This window comes from Cornus florida, unplaced genomic scaffold (assembly GCF_030987335.1).
Source record: "Cornus florida cultivar Cherokee Brave unplaced genomic scaffold, ASM3098733v1 CherokeeBrave_3.0.0_Hap2_Chr04, whole genome shotgun sequence".
Lineage (NCBI taxonomy): Eukaryota > Viridiplantae > Streptophyta > Magnoliopsida > Cornales > Cornaceae > Cornus > Cornus florida.
The window spans coordinates 66,906,641-66,926,899 of NW_026775574.1; the positions used below are offsets into that span (position 1 = coordinate 66,906,641).

Sequence of the window (20,259 nt, forward strand, 5' to 3'; positions counted from 1 at the left end):
TGGTCACGGCATCCCTATGAGGGGGGGAGTCAAGCTGAATCACCACTTCATTCTGCTGAGTTCCACCTTCAGTGGTAGTCACAAGGGGAACCACAGTAGAGAGAGGAGATATGTCTAAAGGCTGAGCGGGAAGAGGAACAGGTATAACTCCAGATGAGGCAATCCCATCACATTCTTCAAAAATGTGTTTGGCAGGAGTGGGGTCTAGATCAACATAGACTCCTGGAGAATCAATTCCCAGCTCCTTATCAACATCATCCGGGCCTGTGCCTAAGATTGTATGACCCTCAGCTGGAAGGCGATCGTTGAAACCTTCTCGGTATCCTTCGGCATACCTGAGGGCCCCAGTGCGAGAGAAATGACTGTGCAGAGCTATCATCCCTCGATTGACCCTACCGATGACACTGAGCAGGGTATTACGCTCATCCAGAGCCCTCTTTTCAAAGGCCATAAGCTCTGCTTGTTCATCATGAAACAGGCGCTGAAGATTGTCTCTTTCGGCCTTGAGCGCTTTGCGCTCGGTCTACCAGACGCTGTTTTCGATCTGAAGGGTGTCTCTTTCGTCTTGAAGGGAATCTGTTTCCTTTTTCAGACCATCCCTTTCCTTGTCAACCTTGTCCAGCTGCACCACGAGTTCAACGTTTTTGGTGCTGATGATCTTGTTCTCTTTGTGACCCACTTCAACGTCTTTGGTGAACTTTCGTACCTTAGCATTGGCAGCCTCCACCTGCTTCTACATTGCCATCATACCAAATAAAGTCTACAAAAAAATACATGAATACTAATTAAGCCGAACGCATGTCTAGAGGAATTATAATATAAAGGCATTTCAAATGCAATAAGTAGGAGGGTAGGGAATTACCTCCATGGCTGCAAGGGGAAAACGGCTGAAGACCTCCTTCTGAGACAGAGATTTGGCGACCTCAATGTCTTTAGGAGACCACATGTTCTTATAATAGGCCATGGCTGTTGGGCCTTCCCTGAACATGGTTTTGCTCGGCTTCACTACCGAGTCGTCAGCTCAGACCAATTTGGGGGTCTATGGAGCCTCACCAGAGGAGGAGCCGGTTGTAGTGCCGGACTCGAAAGAAGCAGTTGGCCTAACCGGAGGAGGGATAGGCAAACCTGGCCCGGAGGTCCGAACCCTCCTTATTAGAGGAATATCGTCAGGGCTACCTTCGCTCTCAAGCTGAGGCCTTTTTCCCCATTCTTTATCCTGAACGGATGCAATGGGGGAAGTGGTATTCCAAGCTTGAGGGACGGAGTTCTGGTTGACAGGTAGAGCGGTGACGATCGGACGAACAGTCACCATGTTCGGGGTAGTGCTGGATGTGGTGGCAGATAAAGATGCTGAAGCTGGAGAAGAAGAAGCCGCGGAAACAGCATTGACCTTGGGGGGATCCTTTTTCCTGCTAAAGGATAGAATCCAAAGCTAGCTCATTGTGGTGCCGAGGAGAGATATATCACTTAAATTCTCGGATGTGAGGAGTTCCGAACAGGAAGGGATGTCATTCAGAACGTAGTCCTTCAGGTAATTGGTCATATCCCTGCAAATGTTATAACTAAGTTCGTTATCCTGCGGGATACCCAAAGAATTGCAAAGAAAGGAACAAAATCGAGGAATGCAAGTTTCACAAGGGTAGTTTGTCTTATGAGTTTTGAATTTCTTATACGAAGACACGGAGCATTCGCCAAAGGCGGTGGGGATAGGATAGTCCTTGGCAGCCGGAGCAAACCAAGCACCCCGAACCCCAACAATACCTTTTTTCGAACCCTTTTCGGAATTAAGCTTATCTGTACAGATGGATTTCTTTTCAAGAGGGTAAAGATGGTAGTATGCATCCTCCAGCTTGATTTTGCTGACCTTGTAACAGAGGAGAAGATCAACCAAGTCAAGATCTAAGCCTCTGTCACGATTTAGAAGCAACAAAACGGACAGAACCCTAAAAAAATTGGGGTTAACTTGAAGAGGAGAAAGTTTCAACCTATTGAACACATAGCAGAAGAAAGGGTGAAGAGGGAATCTAATAATGTTGAGATGATGAAAGGAAAACAAGACTTTGCCGGGAAGAAGACCGGCACCAGTTTTGACATTAACGTCTTTGGGACATTCTCTAAGGTGAATATCGGAAGGGAGATGGAGCTTCATACGCAGGATATCCAAATCTATAGGCATGATGCTAACGATTATGATCCTTGGGGAAAATGTGCAAATACTTTAAAAAGAAGAAAAAGAAACAGAACTAACCTTGAAAAGATGAAGATCAGCAAGGGAAGTTGCAAAAAAATTGAGAGAGAAGAACCTTTCACTGGATTCGCCGGAGAATAGTTGGCTTGACTAGAAAAATCTGAGTTGCCTTGAGAGAACAAACTGAAATCGATCGACAGTGATTTGTGGGGGGTACGACAAGGGAAGATGTGGATATAAAGGAGTGGTATATAAAGGGGAAGTGGTCCCGCTAACCGAGACGTCAGGGAGTTAAAAAGATTCAAATTTCAAAGACATTAATTCCGAGGCCGACCGCTCGATACCCCACGTGATCGTCTCGAACCGTCGAATCATTATTAGCCATCAAGTCATCATTAGGTCTATTGATAATCACACCCTAATTAATAAGGGAGTAATTATGGGGGCAGATGAGGATACCAAAGGCGGCATGGGCCGGATCTAACCCACATGATGAAGAATGGGCCAGGCAAATAGCCTGGGCCAAAATCAAGCTGCCGTGAGGCAAGCCCAATGCCGAAGAGTGAAGTTGAAGGCCTGAAAGACGAATAGATCCATAGATACAAAAGCCTCAATGATGAGCCCAATGGAAGAAGTTAGTTAGGGATCTTCTAGAACATTGTAAATAATCTATAAATAGGTGAAAAATGAAGGAAATAGGGGATCGAAATATTTGAAGTGTAATGAAACTCTGTCAATTTAGAGAAAGAAAATTTCTTGCATCTTCAATAGGTAACTTCAAGCTTTTGCCAAATTTGTCTAGCCATAGTATAATCGAAAATTTTATGAAATTCATCATTACTTAATCCACAATAAAGATTATATTTGGCCTTTGAATTACATTGAATAATCTATGATCATTTTCATTCCATTCCGATTTTATTTTAAGAACTTCTCTACCATCTACGATTTTTGTTGGAATGTTGTCTCCATTTTTTATTACATCACAAAACTCAAAATCTAGACTTCTAAAAAAGACTTTCATTCTAGCTTTCCAATAATTGTAATCACTACCATCGAACCATGGAGGCGTACTGGTAGAATAATCGTTAAAATGAATAAGTGTGCCATTGCTAGCCATGATCATACACTAATACGGTTAAGTCCTTTAAATAGAGTTTAGGATCTGATACCAATTGTTACCAAATAAATGACTCTAGAAAGGGGGGGTTAAATAGAGTCTAAATTAAACAATGTGATTTTATAGAAAGCAATTTCAAGTAAACTATTTATCACAATGATGCAATTATAAAGATATGAAAGTAAGCAATTAATATCACAATTATAACAGAGATAAGGGAAGAGAAATTACAAACTATAACACAGCAATTTTTATGATGTTCGAAAACTCCTACTCCTAGACTCAAGATCCCTCTTGAGACATTCCCAAATTCACTATGACTTCTCCTTACTAGTGGAGAGCAAACCTTCACAAGAAACTAGTCCTTGCTTCTCATTTGTTGCTTCCTAAGAGAACAACCTTCTCCTAGTCTTCTCACACCAACCCTTAAAATTTGTTTGCTAAGAAAAAATCATTCTCTTAGGCTTTCTTTGGGTCACACCAACCCGGTGGGTCAAACCAACCCTTACAATAGATTGTAGAAATAATTTGTTACACAAGAATATCTCACAAGATTGATATGCAAATCAAGCTCACAACTAGAGTATATATGAATATAAATGAAGTTCAATACTCTATGAATGAGAGAAGATGATATAAATGAATAACAAAAGCTCTTATATAGTCAATAATTTCTCTGAAGTGAAAGATTGTTCACAAACTGATATGTATATGAAATAGAGCAAAAGCTCTTTGAATCTTTGAAATAGAGCAAAAGCTCTTTGAATGATTCGGAATAAAGCAAAAATTCTTTGGATGCTTAATGAAGTCTCACAAGTTCTCTTCTTTAGTGCTCTTAAAATACTCTGTTAAAGTTATGTATTGTGTTCATCATTGCCCCATGTATATAGGCTGAAATATGATGAAAGAGTTTTTGCAAGGTAACTAGGAGTGCATTTAATGCTTAAAGAGCCATTGGATTCAAAATCAGATTTATACCAGGTGCCTCATATGGCATACTAGGCTACTCATATGAATCCACTATTTGCCTAAAAACTCTCTAATCTTACCAGCCACCTTATAAGCTTTTAGGAGGCTGCTCATATGATCCTTGAAGTGTTTGTACACACTTTTGAAGGCATCTTTGGCTTAGAAGATCCATTAGGTCAATCAATGATTATAATTGAATTGTATGACCTATATCTAAGAGTCTAGGGACCATTAAGAATGATTTTTGTCAAATGCATTAGGTCCTAAAGTCTTAAACCAACTCAAGGTAACAAAGGCCTTATAAATGAATAATTAAGTTCAATGCCTTAAACACTACTTTCTAGATTAAATCATATGATTTAATCATATGATTAAAGTACATGGTCTTAGTATTTCTAACTCAAGTGTTGAGTTCTTTCAAAGATTATGAAAGCTTGAAATAACTCATTCTTTAGCAAAGATTTCATCTATTAATTATTTGTGTAATGAAGTTCATAGTCAATTGCTAATGGTTATAGGAACTAATGAATGATATAATGATATGCATAGTCTTATAAAGATGAGCTTCAAATGGATTCATTAATACTTTAACATTGAATCATAAATACTCACCAAGCTATCTACCCATTTCTTCAAGCTTTGTTCATGATCGTTTAGACTTTGAGGTATTCTTGCTTTTCTTCCTTTGAGTAGTTTGCTTGTTCATTATTGTTCAAGCTATCTTTGAGTGGACTTGCATTTGGTTCCTTGTAACTTCACGTCTCTTTATATCCATTGTTTTCCATTCATGTGATCTTGAATAATAGAGTACTTAGAATGATCTTTATTGCTTTATTGAGGTCATTCTTGGAATATGAATCATCTATAATACTCAATGTAAACATTATTCCTTAAACACCATTAATGGTTTGTAATTATTAAAACTACTAGATTGCCCTTGGATGAAATCCTTGAGGTCAACAAGTTGTTTTTGAGAGTCTTTAAAAATAAGGAATTGTTATTTGTGGAAACATGAAGAACACCTCCTCACTTAAAAAAAGGATGGGAGTAACGTTATAAATAATACCCACCTTATCTTCAACTCACAACCTCTCTCTATCGTACATCCCTTTCTCTTTATCTGCAAAAAAATAAACCATTTTGATCCATGGTAAACTTCTTCAGTCTAGTCATCAAAACATTAAGAGGCCAACCATTATGCCATCATCACCATCACCAATTTTACCATGAACACAAACCAGTTGAAATAGCCATTCATAAAACCCCATTACAGATCATAGGGCACAGAAAAATCTCCAATAAGCACAGAAAGAAACACCTTTGATTTACTTCAAATAGAAGTTTGGAAAATCAATAAAGATTCTCTCTCTCTCTTTTAGGTTATGTTATGGCAATCATTGTTCGAACATGTTTTAAAATAGATGGTACCTTTTTAAAAGGTTTTCAAAATATTCTTTAATTAGATTAGTTCCAAATTTTAGAATATAAACAACAAGTTACGTGCTTGGTAGATGGAGACTTAGGGTTTCCATTTTGCACGACAGGTCTCGAGGTCAAGTCACCCATCAAGCAACCAAGATTGTCCAAATCATAAATTGGAGCCCCATAAAGGGGCTAAAGGTAAGCCCATTCGCAGTGCACCAAACAAAAAAGAGAGTTTCTGGTGAAACTCTAACGAGGTTCAGATTCCAATAAAGGTATGAGGAGGTTTTGATGAGGTACCAACGAGACTCCGGTGTAAAACTAGATTTCAGCGATTGGAATTGAAATTTCAGTTATGAAATTTTAGAAATTTCCAACTTCTGCGCTCGATATTTACATATATATTGATATACTTATTTAGAATATATATTTTTTAAATATATTTTATTTTGGACAGAAATAAATACATGGGTTTTGTAGAGAATACCCTTCTATGACTATATATATTATTAAATCTGACTTTGTCGAATCCTAGAGTTAGTGTTACCATTTGATCTCTCGATTGCATTTAAGAGAGACTTCAATTATATTCAAAAAGCGATTACGTGCTTCTAAGTCTATAATTAAAATTATATATAATTTTTTAATTATGTTATTTTGAGATATTATTATTTATCACGTATTTGTATATATATTTATATTTATGTAATTATCTTCTTTTAAGATAGGATATATTATAATTTTTGTAATCCGATTTCAACAATCACAGTTAAGATAGAGTCAACTGCAGAATGTACCACCCAAATCATTGCTAGCTCACACATGCTCACATCATCAAAATTGGTTTCAAGCCATGTGTGTTTCTGTAGTTTGGGAAGGAGAAAGCCATGTGTTTCTGTAGTTTGGGAAAGAGAAGATTGAGGAAGCAGGTCAAGTGGGTTTTGGAACATATGGATAGGTCATAATTTTACCTGGGAAGAATGCTATTAGACTAGTTTTTATTTTTATTTTTATTTTTTGAACATATGTATGTGTTGTACTGGACAAATAAACTCTCCTATTCTTTGTTTTTTTTCCTCCTCATATATGTTTTTAAAAACTGTTTTGTAATTTTTTTAACTAAGCAAAATTTCAAGCTAAAGAAAATGAAAATTGTTTTATATTTTGATTTTCAAAAAAATAATTTGATCTCACATGCCAATTGAAGGTTCACAATTTACTTAGCCATTACCAAAGGGTTTTTGGCCCAATGGTATAACCTCCCCATCTTCAAAGAAGAGGGGAAGGATTCGAGCCCCGGCGTGGGCAATAAAAGTGTGTGTGTTTGCTTTACCATCAAAAAAAAAAAAAAAAAATTACTTATCCATTTGGACCATTTGTATTACCGAAGTGTTTATATTAATTAGTTGCATGAATAACATGGCATAACTATTGTAACAAATAACTTCGCGTTATGTACCCAATGGAGAGTGTCACATTAATGAAGTATCACAAATTTAATCACTTTCACTATTGGAAATGAAAATATTAAGAAATGGCCCCATGAAATTTTATTTTTAGTAAAAAAAAAAATAACAAACTCTCTGTTAATTTTTCTTCTCTCTTTTATTCCTCCTCTTCTTTTTCTAATTCCTTTAATACCCTTCAAAATTATATGTATTCATTTTCTGCAATCAAATCCTATTTTTTCTTTTTCAAAGTTCTTTTATTTTTCTTTTCCTTTTTATTCTCTTCTTGTTATCCTTTTGTTTTTGTTTTATGTTTTTGAAATTTCTTCCCCTTTTTCTCGCGTAAGATGTATGTGCTTTAACTTTTTCTTTTTTTCTTTTTTTTTATAATATTTGTAGGTTTTGGGGCTTACAATTAGAAGCGGCCCAATTTATAAGAAAGCCCAGACAACATGTTCAAGCACCCATTACCAACATCAACACGATAAGCTCGAAGAAGACACCGCCTATGGGACTACCACGTGTTGAACGCCGAAAAACACGTGTTGAATTTGTAACACTTAGGGACTCGCCCGTGTCACAATTACATGAACACACGTGCGAAACTTAGACCCAGTCCACAGTACATCATGACATACATACATTTTTTTTTTGGCTACGTCCTTCTCTTTTTTGCCATGACCCCTCTCTTTGCTTTGCTCTTGGATCCATCTTCTTGCTCTCTCAACTGAAATAGTAAGATCTCATCATATTCTTCTTCTTTTTTTCTGATTTGTGATAATATTACCTTTCAAAAAAAAAAAAAAAATTTTGATTTATGATAATATTGATACACATATTTTGTTGTGGCTTAATTTTCAAATTGGTGTGTTTATGTGTGTGTGTGGATATGATGTTTTTACATTAATCATGCATTTCTCAGATCATAGCAATTTCTTGTGTTTAATTCATTCATTTTTTTTGGGGTTGAATAGATAAATTTTATTTATTTATTTATTTTTGTAAAGTGTCTTAATTGTAACTGAACTTGGTTCAATTTTATTCAATTTGTTGAGAATTTCAATACTTCTTCTATATACTTTTTTTCACTTAAATGTGTGGCCACGAGATTATATTTATATTGTACAATTATTATATACACTTAATAAGTCACGGTACAATTTTAGCAATTATTTGCTTACTGTTGTTACCGTTGGCTTGGGTGACATGATCTCTCTTTTTTTTGGATTGTGCGTGTTAGTTGCCTACCTAATCAAGAAAAAATAAAAATAAAAAACAAAAATGACTTGTACCATCCTATGCACCTTAGATTTTTACTAATACACTGAATAATATACGGTTTAGTCGTTATTCTCATTGAATTTGACATAATTTGATTTTGTATGCAAGTATGCCGATGGGCTGTAGTCTAATTGAATTTAACATAATTTAATTTTGTAAGTACGGATTCTGGTCTGGATAGTATAAGTCCAGATGGGGGGAAAAAAAATTTACAATGGGTATGTATTTGCCGAAACTTTTGAAAAAAAATAATAATAATAATAACAATTGTCCTGTTTTCTTGATTTTATGGTTAAGGTAACTAGATCTTTTTTTTTTTTTTTTTTTTTTTTTTTTTTGGGTTTGAGTAAGAAAATTTGCATGTTCCTTGTATATGTACATAATATATATATACATTATTTCATGTAGCAGGTATGTGTAGTATTTGTTTAATTGCTTTATTCACTGTTTTATGGCGCCATTGAGATTCTCCTGAATTCTCCATTTCAATCTTTTTAAAGGTCCATCATATAAACTAACCCTACACATTTAAGCAAAACAAAACTCAAGAAGAAGTGAAAGGAAAATGTCGGGTGCTACCCTCGCTGTTGCGCCTAGAACCGAGCCTGACCAAACCGGCACCTCCGCCACAAAATCCCCACCGAAGCCCGTACAACGCCGCCAAGACCCGCTTCAATCGATGGTGGGGGGTGTAATGGGATCATTGCGTGTGATAGAACTCCAACTAGTAGCCTTCATCATGGTTTTCTCAGCCAGCGGCCTTGTCCCACTCATAGACCTCATCTTCCCGGCCTTCACCTCTGCCTACCTCCTCGCCCTCTCACGACTAGCCTTTCCCGCGCACGGTAGGACCACCGAATCGCAGGAAATATTCGAAGGAAGCAGACTCTTCCGATTCTACGTGATCCTTGGAACCACCATAGGGCTGTTCCTGCCACTGGCATATGTATTGGGTGGCTTCGCGAGGGGTGATGAGCACGCAGTCCGATCAGCTACCCCTCACTTGTTCCTGCTTTCGTTTCAGATACTGACCGAGAATATCATAAGTGGGTTATCGTTGTTTTCTCCACCGGTGAGGGCATTGGTGCCGTTGCTTTATACCACCAGGAGGTTGTTTGTGATGACCAATTGGATAACCGATGTCTGGCTTAACAAGACTCTGCCTGCAAATGCACAAATCAAGGTATATAACTAGTTTATGTGCTCTTCTTGTGTACTATTTGTGCATTTTCTTTAACTGCATTGATTAGTGTTTCGCATACTTTAGAAGCTATTTTCCGAACAGTCAATGGTATGTGACATTGCATGATCCCTCCCCACAACTATGCATTAAGAATTCTTACAAGAAGAAGATCTACTCGACATGGATTAGGTGTTAATGAAACTTTTCACACGGATTTTTCACAAATTATCAGCATATACTATTATCATCAACTAATTGAAATGTTTCATTATTAGACCATGGTATTTGATTCATCAAGTCCGTCACAAACCAATTCTTATTATTTGTCACACAGTTTTAGAAGCTAATTCGTTTATTTATTTATTTTTCAAAAGTTCAAGCAAACGTGCACTCTTCCACAATTTTGCCTCTAGCAGGGCTTGAGGACTCAACCTCCCAAAAGGGGAGGAGAAATGTATAGTTTTAGAAGCTAATTTCCTAACAATCAATGGTGCAGGACATTGCGTGGCATTGGTTCGGGAAGAGCTTGGCAGTTGCAAATTTTGTGTACTTCTCCATCAATCTTTTTGGTTTCTTGATTCCTCAATTCCTCCCGAGGGCATTCGAGAGGTATTTCAGAGAGAGGGACGAGATACAGTCGAAAATGGCAGAGGACAAGCGTTCGGCCGCTGCAAACAAGTCACAACCAGTAGAAAAGAAAGCAACTGCTGCTGCTGCAAACAATTCACAAGCTGCGGATAAGAAATCTGACTAATTGACTCTGTTTCCTCACAGAAACACCATTTGTAGTTGTTGTCTATCTTTAACTTTGCTTTCTTGAACTCCTCACTACTCCTTTTTGAAGTTTGGTTTGTTGTATTACACTCTGGCCTTCTTGCTAATCAAATTAAGTGGTTTCTTTTGTTGATTGTATAATGAATTTATATATTGTTAGATCTTTTCATAATGAAGCAATTATATATACATATATATATTATCTGTTGGCAGAAGTCTGCTAATAAGCCTAATATATAATTACTAATAATTGTAGAAGGCATGGACCTAGTATGTGTGTGTGTCATATATATATGGTTTTTGTTGGTGGGTAAATTTGTAGTTATATCAATGTGTGTGTACATATGTTAAATAGATATGATTTTTGGTGGGTAAATATGTATTTATATCGATGTGTGCTTGTGTGTGTGGGTACATATGTTTTAAATAGATATGATTTTTGGTGGGTAAATATGTATTTATATCGATGTGTGTTTGTGTGTGTGGGTACATATGTTATATAGATATGGCTTTTGGTAGGTGAATTTGTCTTTATATCAGTGTGTGTGTGTGTGTGTGTACATGTGGTCTATAGATATGATTTTTGTTGGGTATGCAAATTCTCCATTTAAGCATCTGTTCACGTATTTAGGCAAGGTTGAAAAATTAAGCTCAGGGTGACTTTTAACTTGTTTGTTAGTAATTTGTGATTCACATACAGAATCTATTGGTCTCACAAGAGTAAAGCTTTCTTATGCTTAAATATGAGTCTCGCGCGTGTGGATGACATTCTTATTTAGGTAAATTATACTGAGCTTCTCATAAATTACATGCAGTTTCTCATAAATTACACGCGATAAATCGTTCAACGTTATTACACACGGTAGATCGTTCAACGTTAGGAGTTCAATTCATTGTGGTCAAAAATTTAAATTTGAAAAGTCAATAATGTTTTTATATTATAATAATAATATTATTATTATTGTATTATGTATGACAATTATTATTTTATAAAATTTGGTCACCCGAAAGAAAACCTTAGGGTAATTAACGGTATATCACCTCTCTGATGGCAGGGTAACTTACCCTTCCTAGTTAGACTTCTGAGCTGAATTTGGGCTGTGCATACAGCTGAAGCAATGGCCACAACCAAAAAAACACAATAATCCAAATAAGGCTCTTTCAAGGCCCAATTTATAAATGATCGAACCATATTGGGCGGTGCCCGACCTGCTCGAGAGGGGTGGACGTGATATCAAATAGGCCACTGGGTAACACCCACCCGACCGAGGAGAGGATATTCACAAGTTCAAGTTCTTCCTAAGACCTAATTATCTTTGTTTTATTGAATAATTATTCTTAGACTTTGGTAATCTAAACAAATCTAGGTTCACTCATAGTCCTTGTTAAAGAAATTTCCTTTTCCCTTTTCTTTAATGCCCCCATGGATGATAGTCCACTTTGTTTGGCTGTGACCATCAAATATATATATATATATATATATATATATATATATATAAAATACAAAAAGCTTATAATGTTAAACTATGATTAAAACTTTAATACTATGTGAATAATCATTTGATTAACTTAGGGTTAGGGCCTTGTGCTTGAAGCCTAGGAAAAGAGAGTGCTTGCCACTATGTTTTGAAGTATTTAAAAATGTTTATTGCTAGCCTTGTGTCCCACATTTTTGACTTGCATGAATAACATCAAAATCTACCTAAAAATAGGTAATTTCCACTCTACAGACCTAAAAGTGAAGTCAAGCTGTTTCATTTGACTTCAATCTCACTTTGTGAATATAATGAAGGGTGGTTTGGTCATTGGTGTCATTGTTAGATGTGGTGATAGGGAAGTGAATAGGATTTGAGAACTAAATTTATTATTATTATTATTGTTGTTGTTTTTTATTTTATTTGCAGAGTTATGGATACACAAATTTTCACACTATTTATAATTTGTCACTGCAGTCAATGAGCTCCATTATGAAAAGAACATATTTATTTATTTATTTGGGTGGGTGGGAGGGAGGGATTCAAGTATTTTTTTTGAAAATTTTTAGTAATCTTAATTTGGAGAAGTCATATTAATGCACCACCTATTGGGAGAGCCACAATGCACAATCCCGCGTCGTCTAAGTGCGGATGGGATAAGTGCTATACATATATTTAACATACATCTATGACAAAGCGTTTTAAAATCGTGATAACTTTGAACCTATTGAAACTCTAAAACTTGGAATAGTACCAAGATGAGTGATTCCCAAGAAAGTCTTAAATTAGTCATGTATTTATACAATTTTTTTGTTTTTGAGTTTTCCAAAAATAGAAATTTATTCTACAAAAACTAAAACAAGCATACTATGGAGAAACCTTAGATAAGTATAATTTGTTCTCACCTCTTTTTTTCCTTCTTTTATCACATTTCCTTTTCATCAATATTCTTCATGATTAGTAAATAATAATAATAATAATAATTTATTTTATACTGTATTTTATTTTATTTTATTTATGTTGCACAAATATGAACCCACATAACTTCCTAAAAACTGAATAGGTAAGAGAGAAAAAGTGAAGAGATAGATAGAGAATGGTCAGTGATGTTTAACCCAATCTAGTGATTGATTGTGGTGGTGACTATGACTGGTCTATCTCAGTGGTCCCTACACCCCCTAGTACTCGATACGCCTCAACCTTTTTACTAATAGACCTTCAACTAATCGGTCGGGTGTCGCTATCCACACCATGTAGGTTCTGAAAAGACTATTTTACCCCTAAAAATTGAACAAAATGCCAATACAAACGAGTTATCTTGCGAAGTCTTATCCTGTAAATCTGTAATTCTGTCCAGAAAACAGTGCTACCCAGACTGTAAAGCCGAACGAGTCGGGTCGGCCCATTTTAGATAAGGGTTCAGAGAAGTTTTTCGGCAAAACGCAGGGTTTGGTCCCTTGTAATCACAACGGCACTCGCACCATTGCACGCGCTATTAACTCCTACTCTACCATTTATTAATGTCGAGCGAGATCTCAAAAAACTTACTTCCCTGATCCCTACTAATGTCATTATGCACTTTTACACTACCATTACTATCCCCTTGGAAGTATTAGATTATTAAGTGGTTTAGTCTGTAATTTACAACTTTTCGAACAGGTCTGACTATATTTGGTTATCCTTATTTATCAAGAAAAAAATTTAAAAAATTTAATTAGCGTTGTTGAATTAGTCTTGTAATTTTTCTTAATCTTAGATTAGATTGTTTCATGTAAGCAAAAGTGGTGTTATATATACTTTTTAACTCTTTATTTTGTGTGTGCATGCTTGTTCGCTAATAACTTAGTTTAAATTTAATACCAACAATATCATATAACAAAAATGGCTAAAATTATAAAACCCTCACTACTTTCAATATTTGATCATAAAACTCAATTTGTTTCTAAAAACTTCAACACTATTACAAAGTTATTACATTGTCTCAATTCTGTCAATGAACCGTTAATGACTTGTTAAATGACTAAATTACTCTTATGATATACCACTTTATTTAAAGAATCAAAAATTGATATTTTACAAATTACAAAATTACCCTTATGCACAAACCTGAATATTATAATTTAGTTTAAGTCAATTTATGAATATTACATTATGTATTAAATTATAATTTAGATCATTTAATTTAAATAAAAAATCTTTTGTAGAATTCACAATTTAGTAAACAAAAAAACTAAATAAGTCATTAAAATATGCTTAATTATTTTATATTTTTAAAAAATTGATTCATTTTCTTACTTAAAAAAATTGACTAATTAGAGTAATTACTACACAATTTAAATATAAAAATTGATAACAATTATGATATCTAATAAATTTTTTCAAATACGTTCAAATGGGAAACTAATAGATTTTGAATAACCACTAAATTTTGAATAAAATTCTAATTACAAAAGTTTAATTCTTATTTTGAAAAACGATATATATAAAAAAATAAAAATAAAAACAATTGATTCAAAACTCAATTGGAAGAAGATTTTCAAAGTTAGACTTCATGTATTTCTAAAAAATAAATAAAATGAAAGGCATCGTTTGTGTTTAAAAAGAAAAAGCATAATTCAATGGTAAATTTTTTAAATAATTTTTTTAAAAAATATTCTTTTAATGTCTTCCGTCACAAATTATTTAAAATTTTAATTCAAACATTAAAATTCAATCATTTTCAGTGGATGAGTAAGCGGTGACTTCTATTATTTAACATGCTTAGGGATATTTTTGGAATAACAAAAAAATGTAACAGCACATGGTTGACACATGTTTTGCAGGGGTAATTTTGTTACTAAAAATATTTTGCCAATGCAAGTGAGCAGCACGCGCTACTTTAACCCCCAAACTAATAGAATTGGGGATGTAATAACTTTGTAATAATATTGGGGTTTTTAGAAACAGGTTAGACTTTTATGATAAAAAATTGAAAGTAGTGTTTTATGATTTTTAGCCCTTATAATAACACACAAAAGCACTTTTAATTTTTTAAAATGTGTTCTCTATTTTTAATAGTTATCAATTTTACCTCACTTGGCTTTTGAATGAAGCTAAATTTTTTTTGTAACTTTTAAAGTGTGTTCTATATGTAGGTAACTATTTTTTGTTAGACAATTTCATCTTTTTTATTTTATTTTAAAGACAATTTCACCAATTCTTTTATAAAGTTATTATCAAATATAATAATATTCTATTAATAGAAGACATTATTATAAAATTAACAATATCACTGCTTTAAAAAATATTGTTATCAAACAACTTAAAAAATACTTTAATTGAAAAAGTAATTTATATAATTTTTTTCTAACAATAATTTTTTTGACAGCCACAAAAAACGTTTTATTATTATTATTATTATTAGGGCTAAAAATATAAAACTCCCTTGTTGTTTACAAAAATTACATATAACTCCATCAATTATTAAAAAAACCCTCTGAACTAATATAAACTATCATATTGCCTCCTTTCCATTACAGAACCGTTAAGTGACTGCAAAATGACAAGAATGCCCTTGATAGTCTATTAATATTATATTAAAATGAAATTGTGAATTTAAAATGTCAATTACGCCCCCGTTTCTACAGCCTCATCTTCATTACCACTACAGCCGTTTCTTCTCATCCCTTCTGTTGTATTTGTACTGTAAAAAATCTAAACGACATACAAAATAATGCAATTTTCGGGATCCAAATTTACTGAACATCCACAACAAACAAATATAACCAAAAATTTCTCAAATTGGTATCAGATTTCTCAAATTGGTATCAGAACCAACAAAATTGATTTGATTTGGTTTCTTTTCTTCTTCTTCTTCTTCTTCTTCTTTTTCTTTTTCTTTTTCTTTTTTTTTTTGTATCAATAAATTTGGTTTTCATTTACAACTTTGGCCTATCTAATCATGTCAATGAGAAGAGTATAGTTAGGAGAAACAAAACAAAACCACATCAAATGATTTTGGTTCGTATGATGAATCAGTAAGACATAATATGAGTGGTCTTCGTGTCATAACTCGCCAAACATGATTTTGAGTTGACTCGGAACACCTTAACCAAGTCTCCACACATCTGCCTCACGCTTGCTGAACAACCAAAACTTTTGTTGAACCATTGATTTTCATCACAGCCTCTTGTGTCGTTGGACAGATAACATACGCTCTAGAGCACCACAATCCCGTGCTCCGTCGCTACAGTCGATGCCTTCATCAGTTTCTGCATGATCGCTGACATGCATGTCTCGTCATCGTAGATCGCCGTTCGACCATCCGTACACGTCAGCACCATCTCCAACAGTTTCAATGCCTTCTCGATCACCGGAACAATCGTATCAGAACCGGAGAGGATTCTCCCTACAGTTCGTATAATTCGGAACCGAATGAGTTCTTTCTTGACCAGTCTCAAGGTTGTCACGGTGATTAGGGTTGATAAACCGACTTCGATCACCGTCCGGTCGGTCTGCAGTTTCTGCACTCGCGGCATGCTTCAAATAATCCTTTTAGTATTGAAACTAGCTGCAATTTAAGGCTTCAAATCATCAATTAGGGACTTCAATCAATCAATTAGGGCTTCACATCATCACTTGGGGAGAATTCATTCGATCTGTTACTGCTGTTATGCTATGGAGGAATCCTCACACCACTTCAACGAGAGAAAAAGAAAAGAAGAAGAAGAAGAGAAGATAACAAAACTAAAGTAAATACTCATAAGGGCAATTTCGTCATTTCGAGAGAACAAGGGTATTTTGGTCATTATAATGCAGTATATGATACATGTGATAAGATCGCGTTAATTTTAAATGGTCAACTAACATGGAGGGAGTGATATGATATATTTTTTAAAACATAAAAGAGTAATATGATAATTTATGCATTTGAGGTGGTTAGTAGATAATTTTTGTAAATAAGAGGGGCGTTTTATGTTTCTAGCCCTTATTATTTTTTTTTGTATGTTCTCAGCTAAATGAGAAAAGGGTTAATTACAATGACACCCCCTGAAGTTTGCCATATTGATAGTCATATGCAACTTAAACCTTTTTTGAACAAAGCTACCCCCCGTGAAAATTTCTGATCCAAACAAGCCCTTAAAACGTTTGAAAAGACGAAATTGCCCTTTAATGTTTAATTATTTTAATGGTAAAATATCCTAACTCATGAAAAGTCAAATTTGCCCTTATATATATTCACTATTACATCAGTACCATCATATATATTAATATATATACATCTCATATATAAATATATATATATATATATATATATATATATATATATATATACATATAACCCAATCTCAAAGTCTGTTTCCTCCACATCCGCCACTGCCCATCCACATCCGCCACCGTCACCATCTTGATCCGCCGCCTCCTCTACGTCTTAATCAGCCATTGTCGTCGTCGACGCCGCCGCCCACCGCCGCCTCTTGATCCGCCGTCGTCATCGCCTCTGTATCTTGATTCGTCGACTCCCCTGCGTCTTGATCTGCCGTCATCATCGTCGCCGCCACCTCTTGATCCGCCGTCGTCGTCGCCTCTGTGTCTTGATCCGCCATCGTCGTTGCTTCATGATCAACAACAGCCATCATCGCCCTTCTCAACAACAACCCGCCGCCCTTCTCAACCACAGCCGTCGCCATCGCACCTACGCCAACAACAGCTGCCGCCTCTCCCCAACAACCACAGCCGCCGCCACCACTTCTCATCCACAGCCACCACCAACCAAAAGCTTGTGATCCAACCATGATTCCCGACGACGGCGACGACCAGTCGAAGCTTCGACGAAGGCGACCATCGTACCAGACAACGTTGACGGCTATAGAAATTCCCGACAACGACCCGATGCTGAGGCTCCACTGTTCTGGCAAGAACAATGATGGCGGTGGTGGTTCGATTAATCACAATCTATATACATATATATATGTAAGAAAAAGATAGATTACAGGAATTTGGGGGAAGTGGATTTGGAGAAGAAGATGGATTACGGGTTATGTGTATATTATACAGAGAGATTAGGAATTGATCTTTGCACTTTCTATTTTGTATTTTGTAATACTTGATAGCCTTATTTCGAGCACCATGGTGGTGGAGGTGGTGGCGGCTATGGTACGGCTATGAAATGGTGGTGGTGGGTGTGAACTGGTCTAAGTATGGTTTCTAAGGTATTTTGGTCAATAAAAAATAGTTGTATTGGATAAATTAGTAATTGAATGTGTCAAAAGACAATAATGTCAATTCACAACCATTGGGGTGTCTTTGTTAACTTTATCAAATCTAAGGAGGTGTTTTTGTTCAAAAAATGGCTAAATTATATATGACTGTCAATGATAAACCTCAGGGGTGCCTTTGTAATTAACCTATGAAAAAAATTATCGGACTCATGTTTAAGGCTGGCTGAGGTGGTACTTAACCGTGGTCCGCCCAAGTCCCCCTTTTTAACCTCGGTTAGCTGGCGGTAATAAACACGCGCTTAATAGGGACGTGAAGCAAAGTGGTACTCTGACCTGAAAAATAAGCAACGGCGACCTCTCTTTCCTGCCGTGCCTATCAAGAAAATACAAACCCTACATCACTCTCTCTCACATAACACCAGAAATCACTTTCTCTCTCTACCCCTTCTCTTTCTCTCTCTTCACCCATCCGAAACAACAGACACAGAAGACCAAAATTAGCAACTATTCCCTTCACTCAACGCAAGAAAATCATGAAGATGAGAAACAAAGGTAAAGTATACCCATCTCCATCTTCGTCTTCATCATCATCATCTGTGCCCTCTCACTCCGCCGCAAACAGAGACGCTTTCTCTGTGTTGAAGCTCCTCCCCACTGCGATTCTCGCTCTAGCTTCGGTTCTCTCTCTGGAGGACCGGGAAGTCCTGGCCTACATGATTACCAGGTCGATGATGATGTCCGCCTCGAACCCGTCGTCGATCGGCGCCGACGACAAGAAGAAGAAATCGGCCAAGAAATCCGACGCCCACAAGCCTCCGGTCTTCGATTGTGGCTGTTTCGACTGCTATACGAGCTACTGGTTCCGGTGGGACTCGTCGCCGAACCGCGAACTCATCCACCAAGCGATTGAGGCCTTCGAGGAACACTTGGCCAACGGCGAGAAGTCCAAGAAGAGAGAGAAAGGGAAGAAGAGAGAGAAATTGGGTCGCCAGTCCGTCGACAAGACAGCCGATGTGCCTGACGCAACCGTGCCGGAGATTGAGAAGAGTTCTTCCTCTTCTGTGGGTTCGCCGGAAAAAGACTCTTCCCCGCCTGAAAAGGCTGAGGAGACGGCGGAGAAGAAAGGAGAGGAAGAGATGGTTGAGTCAGAGACCGAAGAGGTGTGCTTGCCGGGAGAGGAGGAAGAGGCATCGACGACGTCTACGACGGCGATGGTTTTGCGGAGTTCGCCGGCGAGCAACCACAAGGGTATGGCGAGGAAGGTATTGCCGGACGTCTTGGGGTTATTAAATTCGCGTTTGTGGAGTCTTTGGAATCCGAATGTTTAAATTTTTTTTTTTTTTAATTTTCAATTTCGAGAAAGAAAGTGAAAGTCACATTTTGATTTTGTGTCAGGTTATATATATATTCGAGTACGAATATATATGCATATATATATATATATATGCTCCATATACTGAGCATTCATTTACAGTCTCTCTCTCTCTCTTGGGTTGGTTGGGTGTCTAAGCTGAGAGGCACCCACTGGTGAGATGTCAATTTTCCCGGAAACTTTGCTTTCTGAATCTATTTTCCCGGAAAATGCTACTGCATATTCTTTTCTGTTGTTTGTTTACTGTTTTTTGTTTTTCCTTAATAGCTAAGTATTGTATGAGGAAGGTTATATGACGACGTGGACAATGAAATGGCAACAACATTATAGAAATTTCTTAATTTTGATGAAAAAATAATAGTGATAGCTTTACTTTTTAAATATTTTTTAATGTAAATGGGATGCGATTTTCTATGCTTTTCTTTGATTCCTTTTTGGGGAGCATCATTTGGAGTGATAATAGTTTTCTTTTTCTCTTTTTAATTTTTAATTATTTCCCACTTTTTGGAAGACCACTAATTGGATTGGGACTTGAGCACACACTATTGTTTTACTCTCAAATTGCAGTCACCAAGATTCTGTGAGATATATATATATATATATATATATATATATATATCTATCTGTGTGTGTGTGTAAATGTACATGTATTGTATGTTTTACATTGTATAATACAAATTTTTAGGGGTAAATAAAATTAAAATGGGTAAAGTACATTAACACCCTTTGAGGTTTGTTAAAAAGATACAAATGAAATTTATCTCTTTTTTAAACAAAGACACTCCTTACATGAGAAATTGATCAAATTATACTTTGATCGTTTAGGG

At 35.9% G+C, this 20,259-nt stretch overlaps 2 protein-coding genes and 1 pseudogene across 2 annotated transcripts; 2 read left to right on the forward strand and 1 right to left on the reverse strand.

Moving 5' to 3' along the window:
- Positions 1-7,243: 7,243 nt before the first annotated feature.
- On the forward strand, positions 7,244-10,499 carry LOC132302250 (uncharacterized). The gene is made up of 3 exons (XM_059799105.1): positions 7,244-7,882; positions 8,929-9,611; positions 10,108-10,499. Exons 2-3 carry the CDS (start codon positions 8,994-8,996, stop codon positions 10,363-10,365), a joined length of 876 nt encoding a protein of 291 aa, XP_059655088.1. The 5' UTR covers positions 7,244-7,882; positions 8,929-8,993; the 3' UTR covers positions 10,366-10,499.
- A 5,374-nt stretch (positions 10,500-15,873) lies between these two features.
- Positions 15,874-16,377, reverse strand: LOC132305053 (U-box domain-containing protein 28-like; annotated as a pseudogene).
- A 2,064-nt stretch (positions 16,378-18,441) lies between these two features.
- Positions 18,442-19,773, forward strand: LOC132303407 (uncharacterized). Its single transcript, XM_059800641.1, has one exon. It carries the CDS (start codon positions 18,594-18,596, stop codon positions 19,386-19,388), a length of 795 nt encoding a protein of 264 aa, XP_059656624.1. The 5' UTR covers positions 18,442-18,593; the 3' UTR covers positions 19,389-19,773.
- The last annotated feature ends 486 nt before the right edge of the window (positions 19,774-20,259 follow it).

Excerpts from the sequence above, each read along its gene's own strand:
- LOC132302250 (XM_059799105.1), top strand. The coding sequence starts at position 8,994 with ATGTCGGGTGCTACCCTCGCTGTTGCGCCTAGAACCGAGCCTGACCAA. Across the intron at positions 9,612-10,107 it reads CTGCAAATGCACAAATCAAG|GACATTGCGTGGCATTGGTT; the intron begins GTATATAACTAG and ends TCAATGGTGCAG.
- LOC132303407 (XM_059800641.1), top strand. The coding sequence starts at position 18,594 with ATGAAGATGAGAAACAAAGGTAAAGTATACCCATCTCCATCTTCGTCT.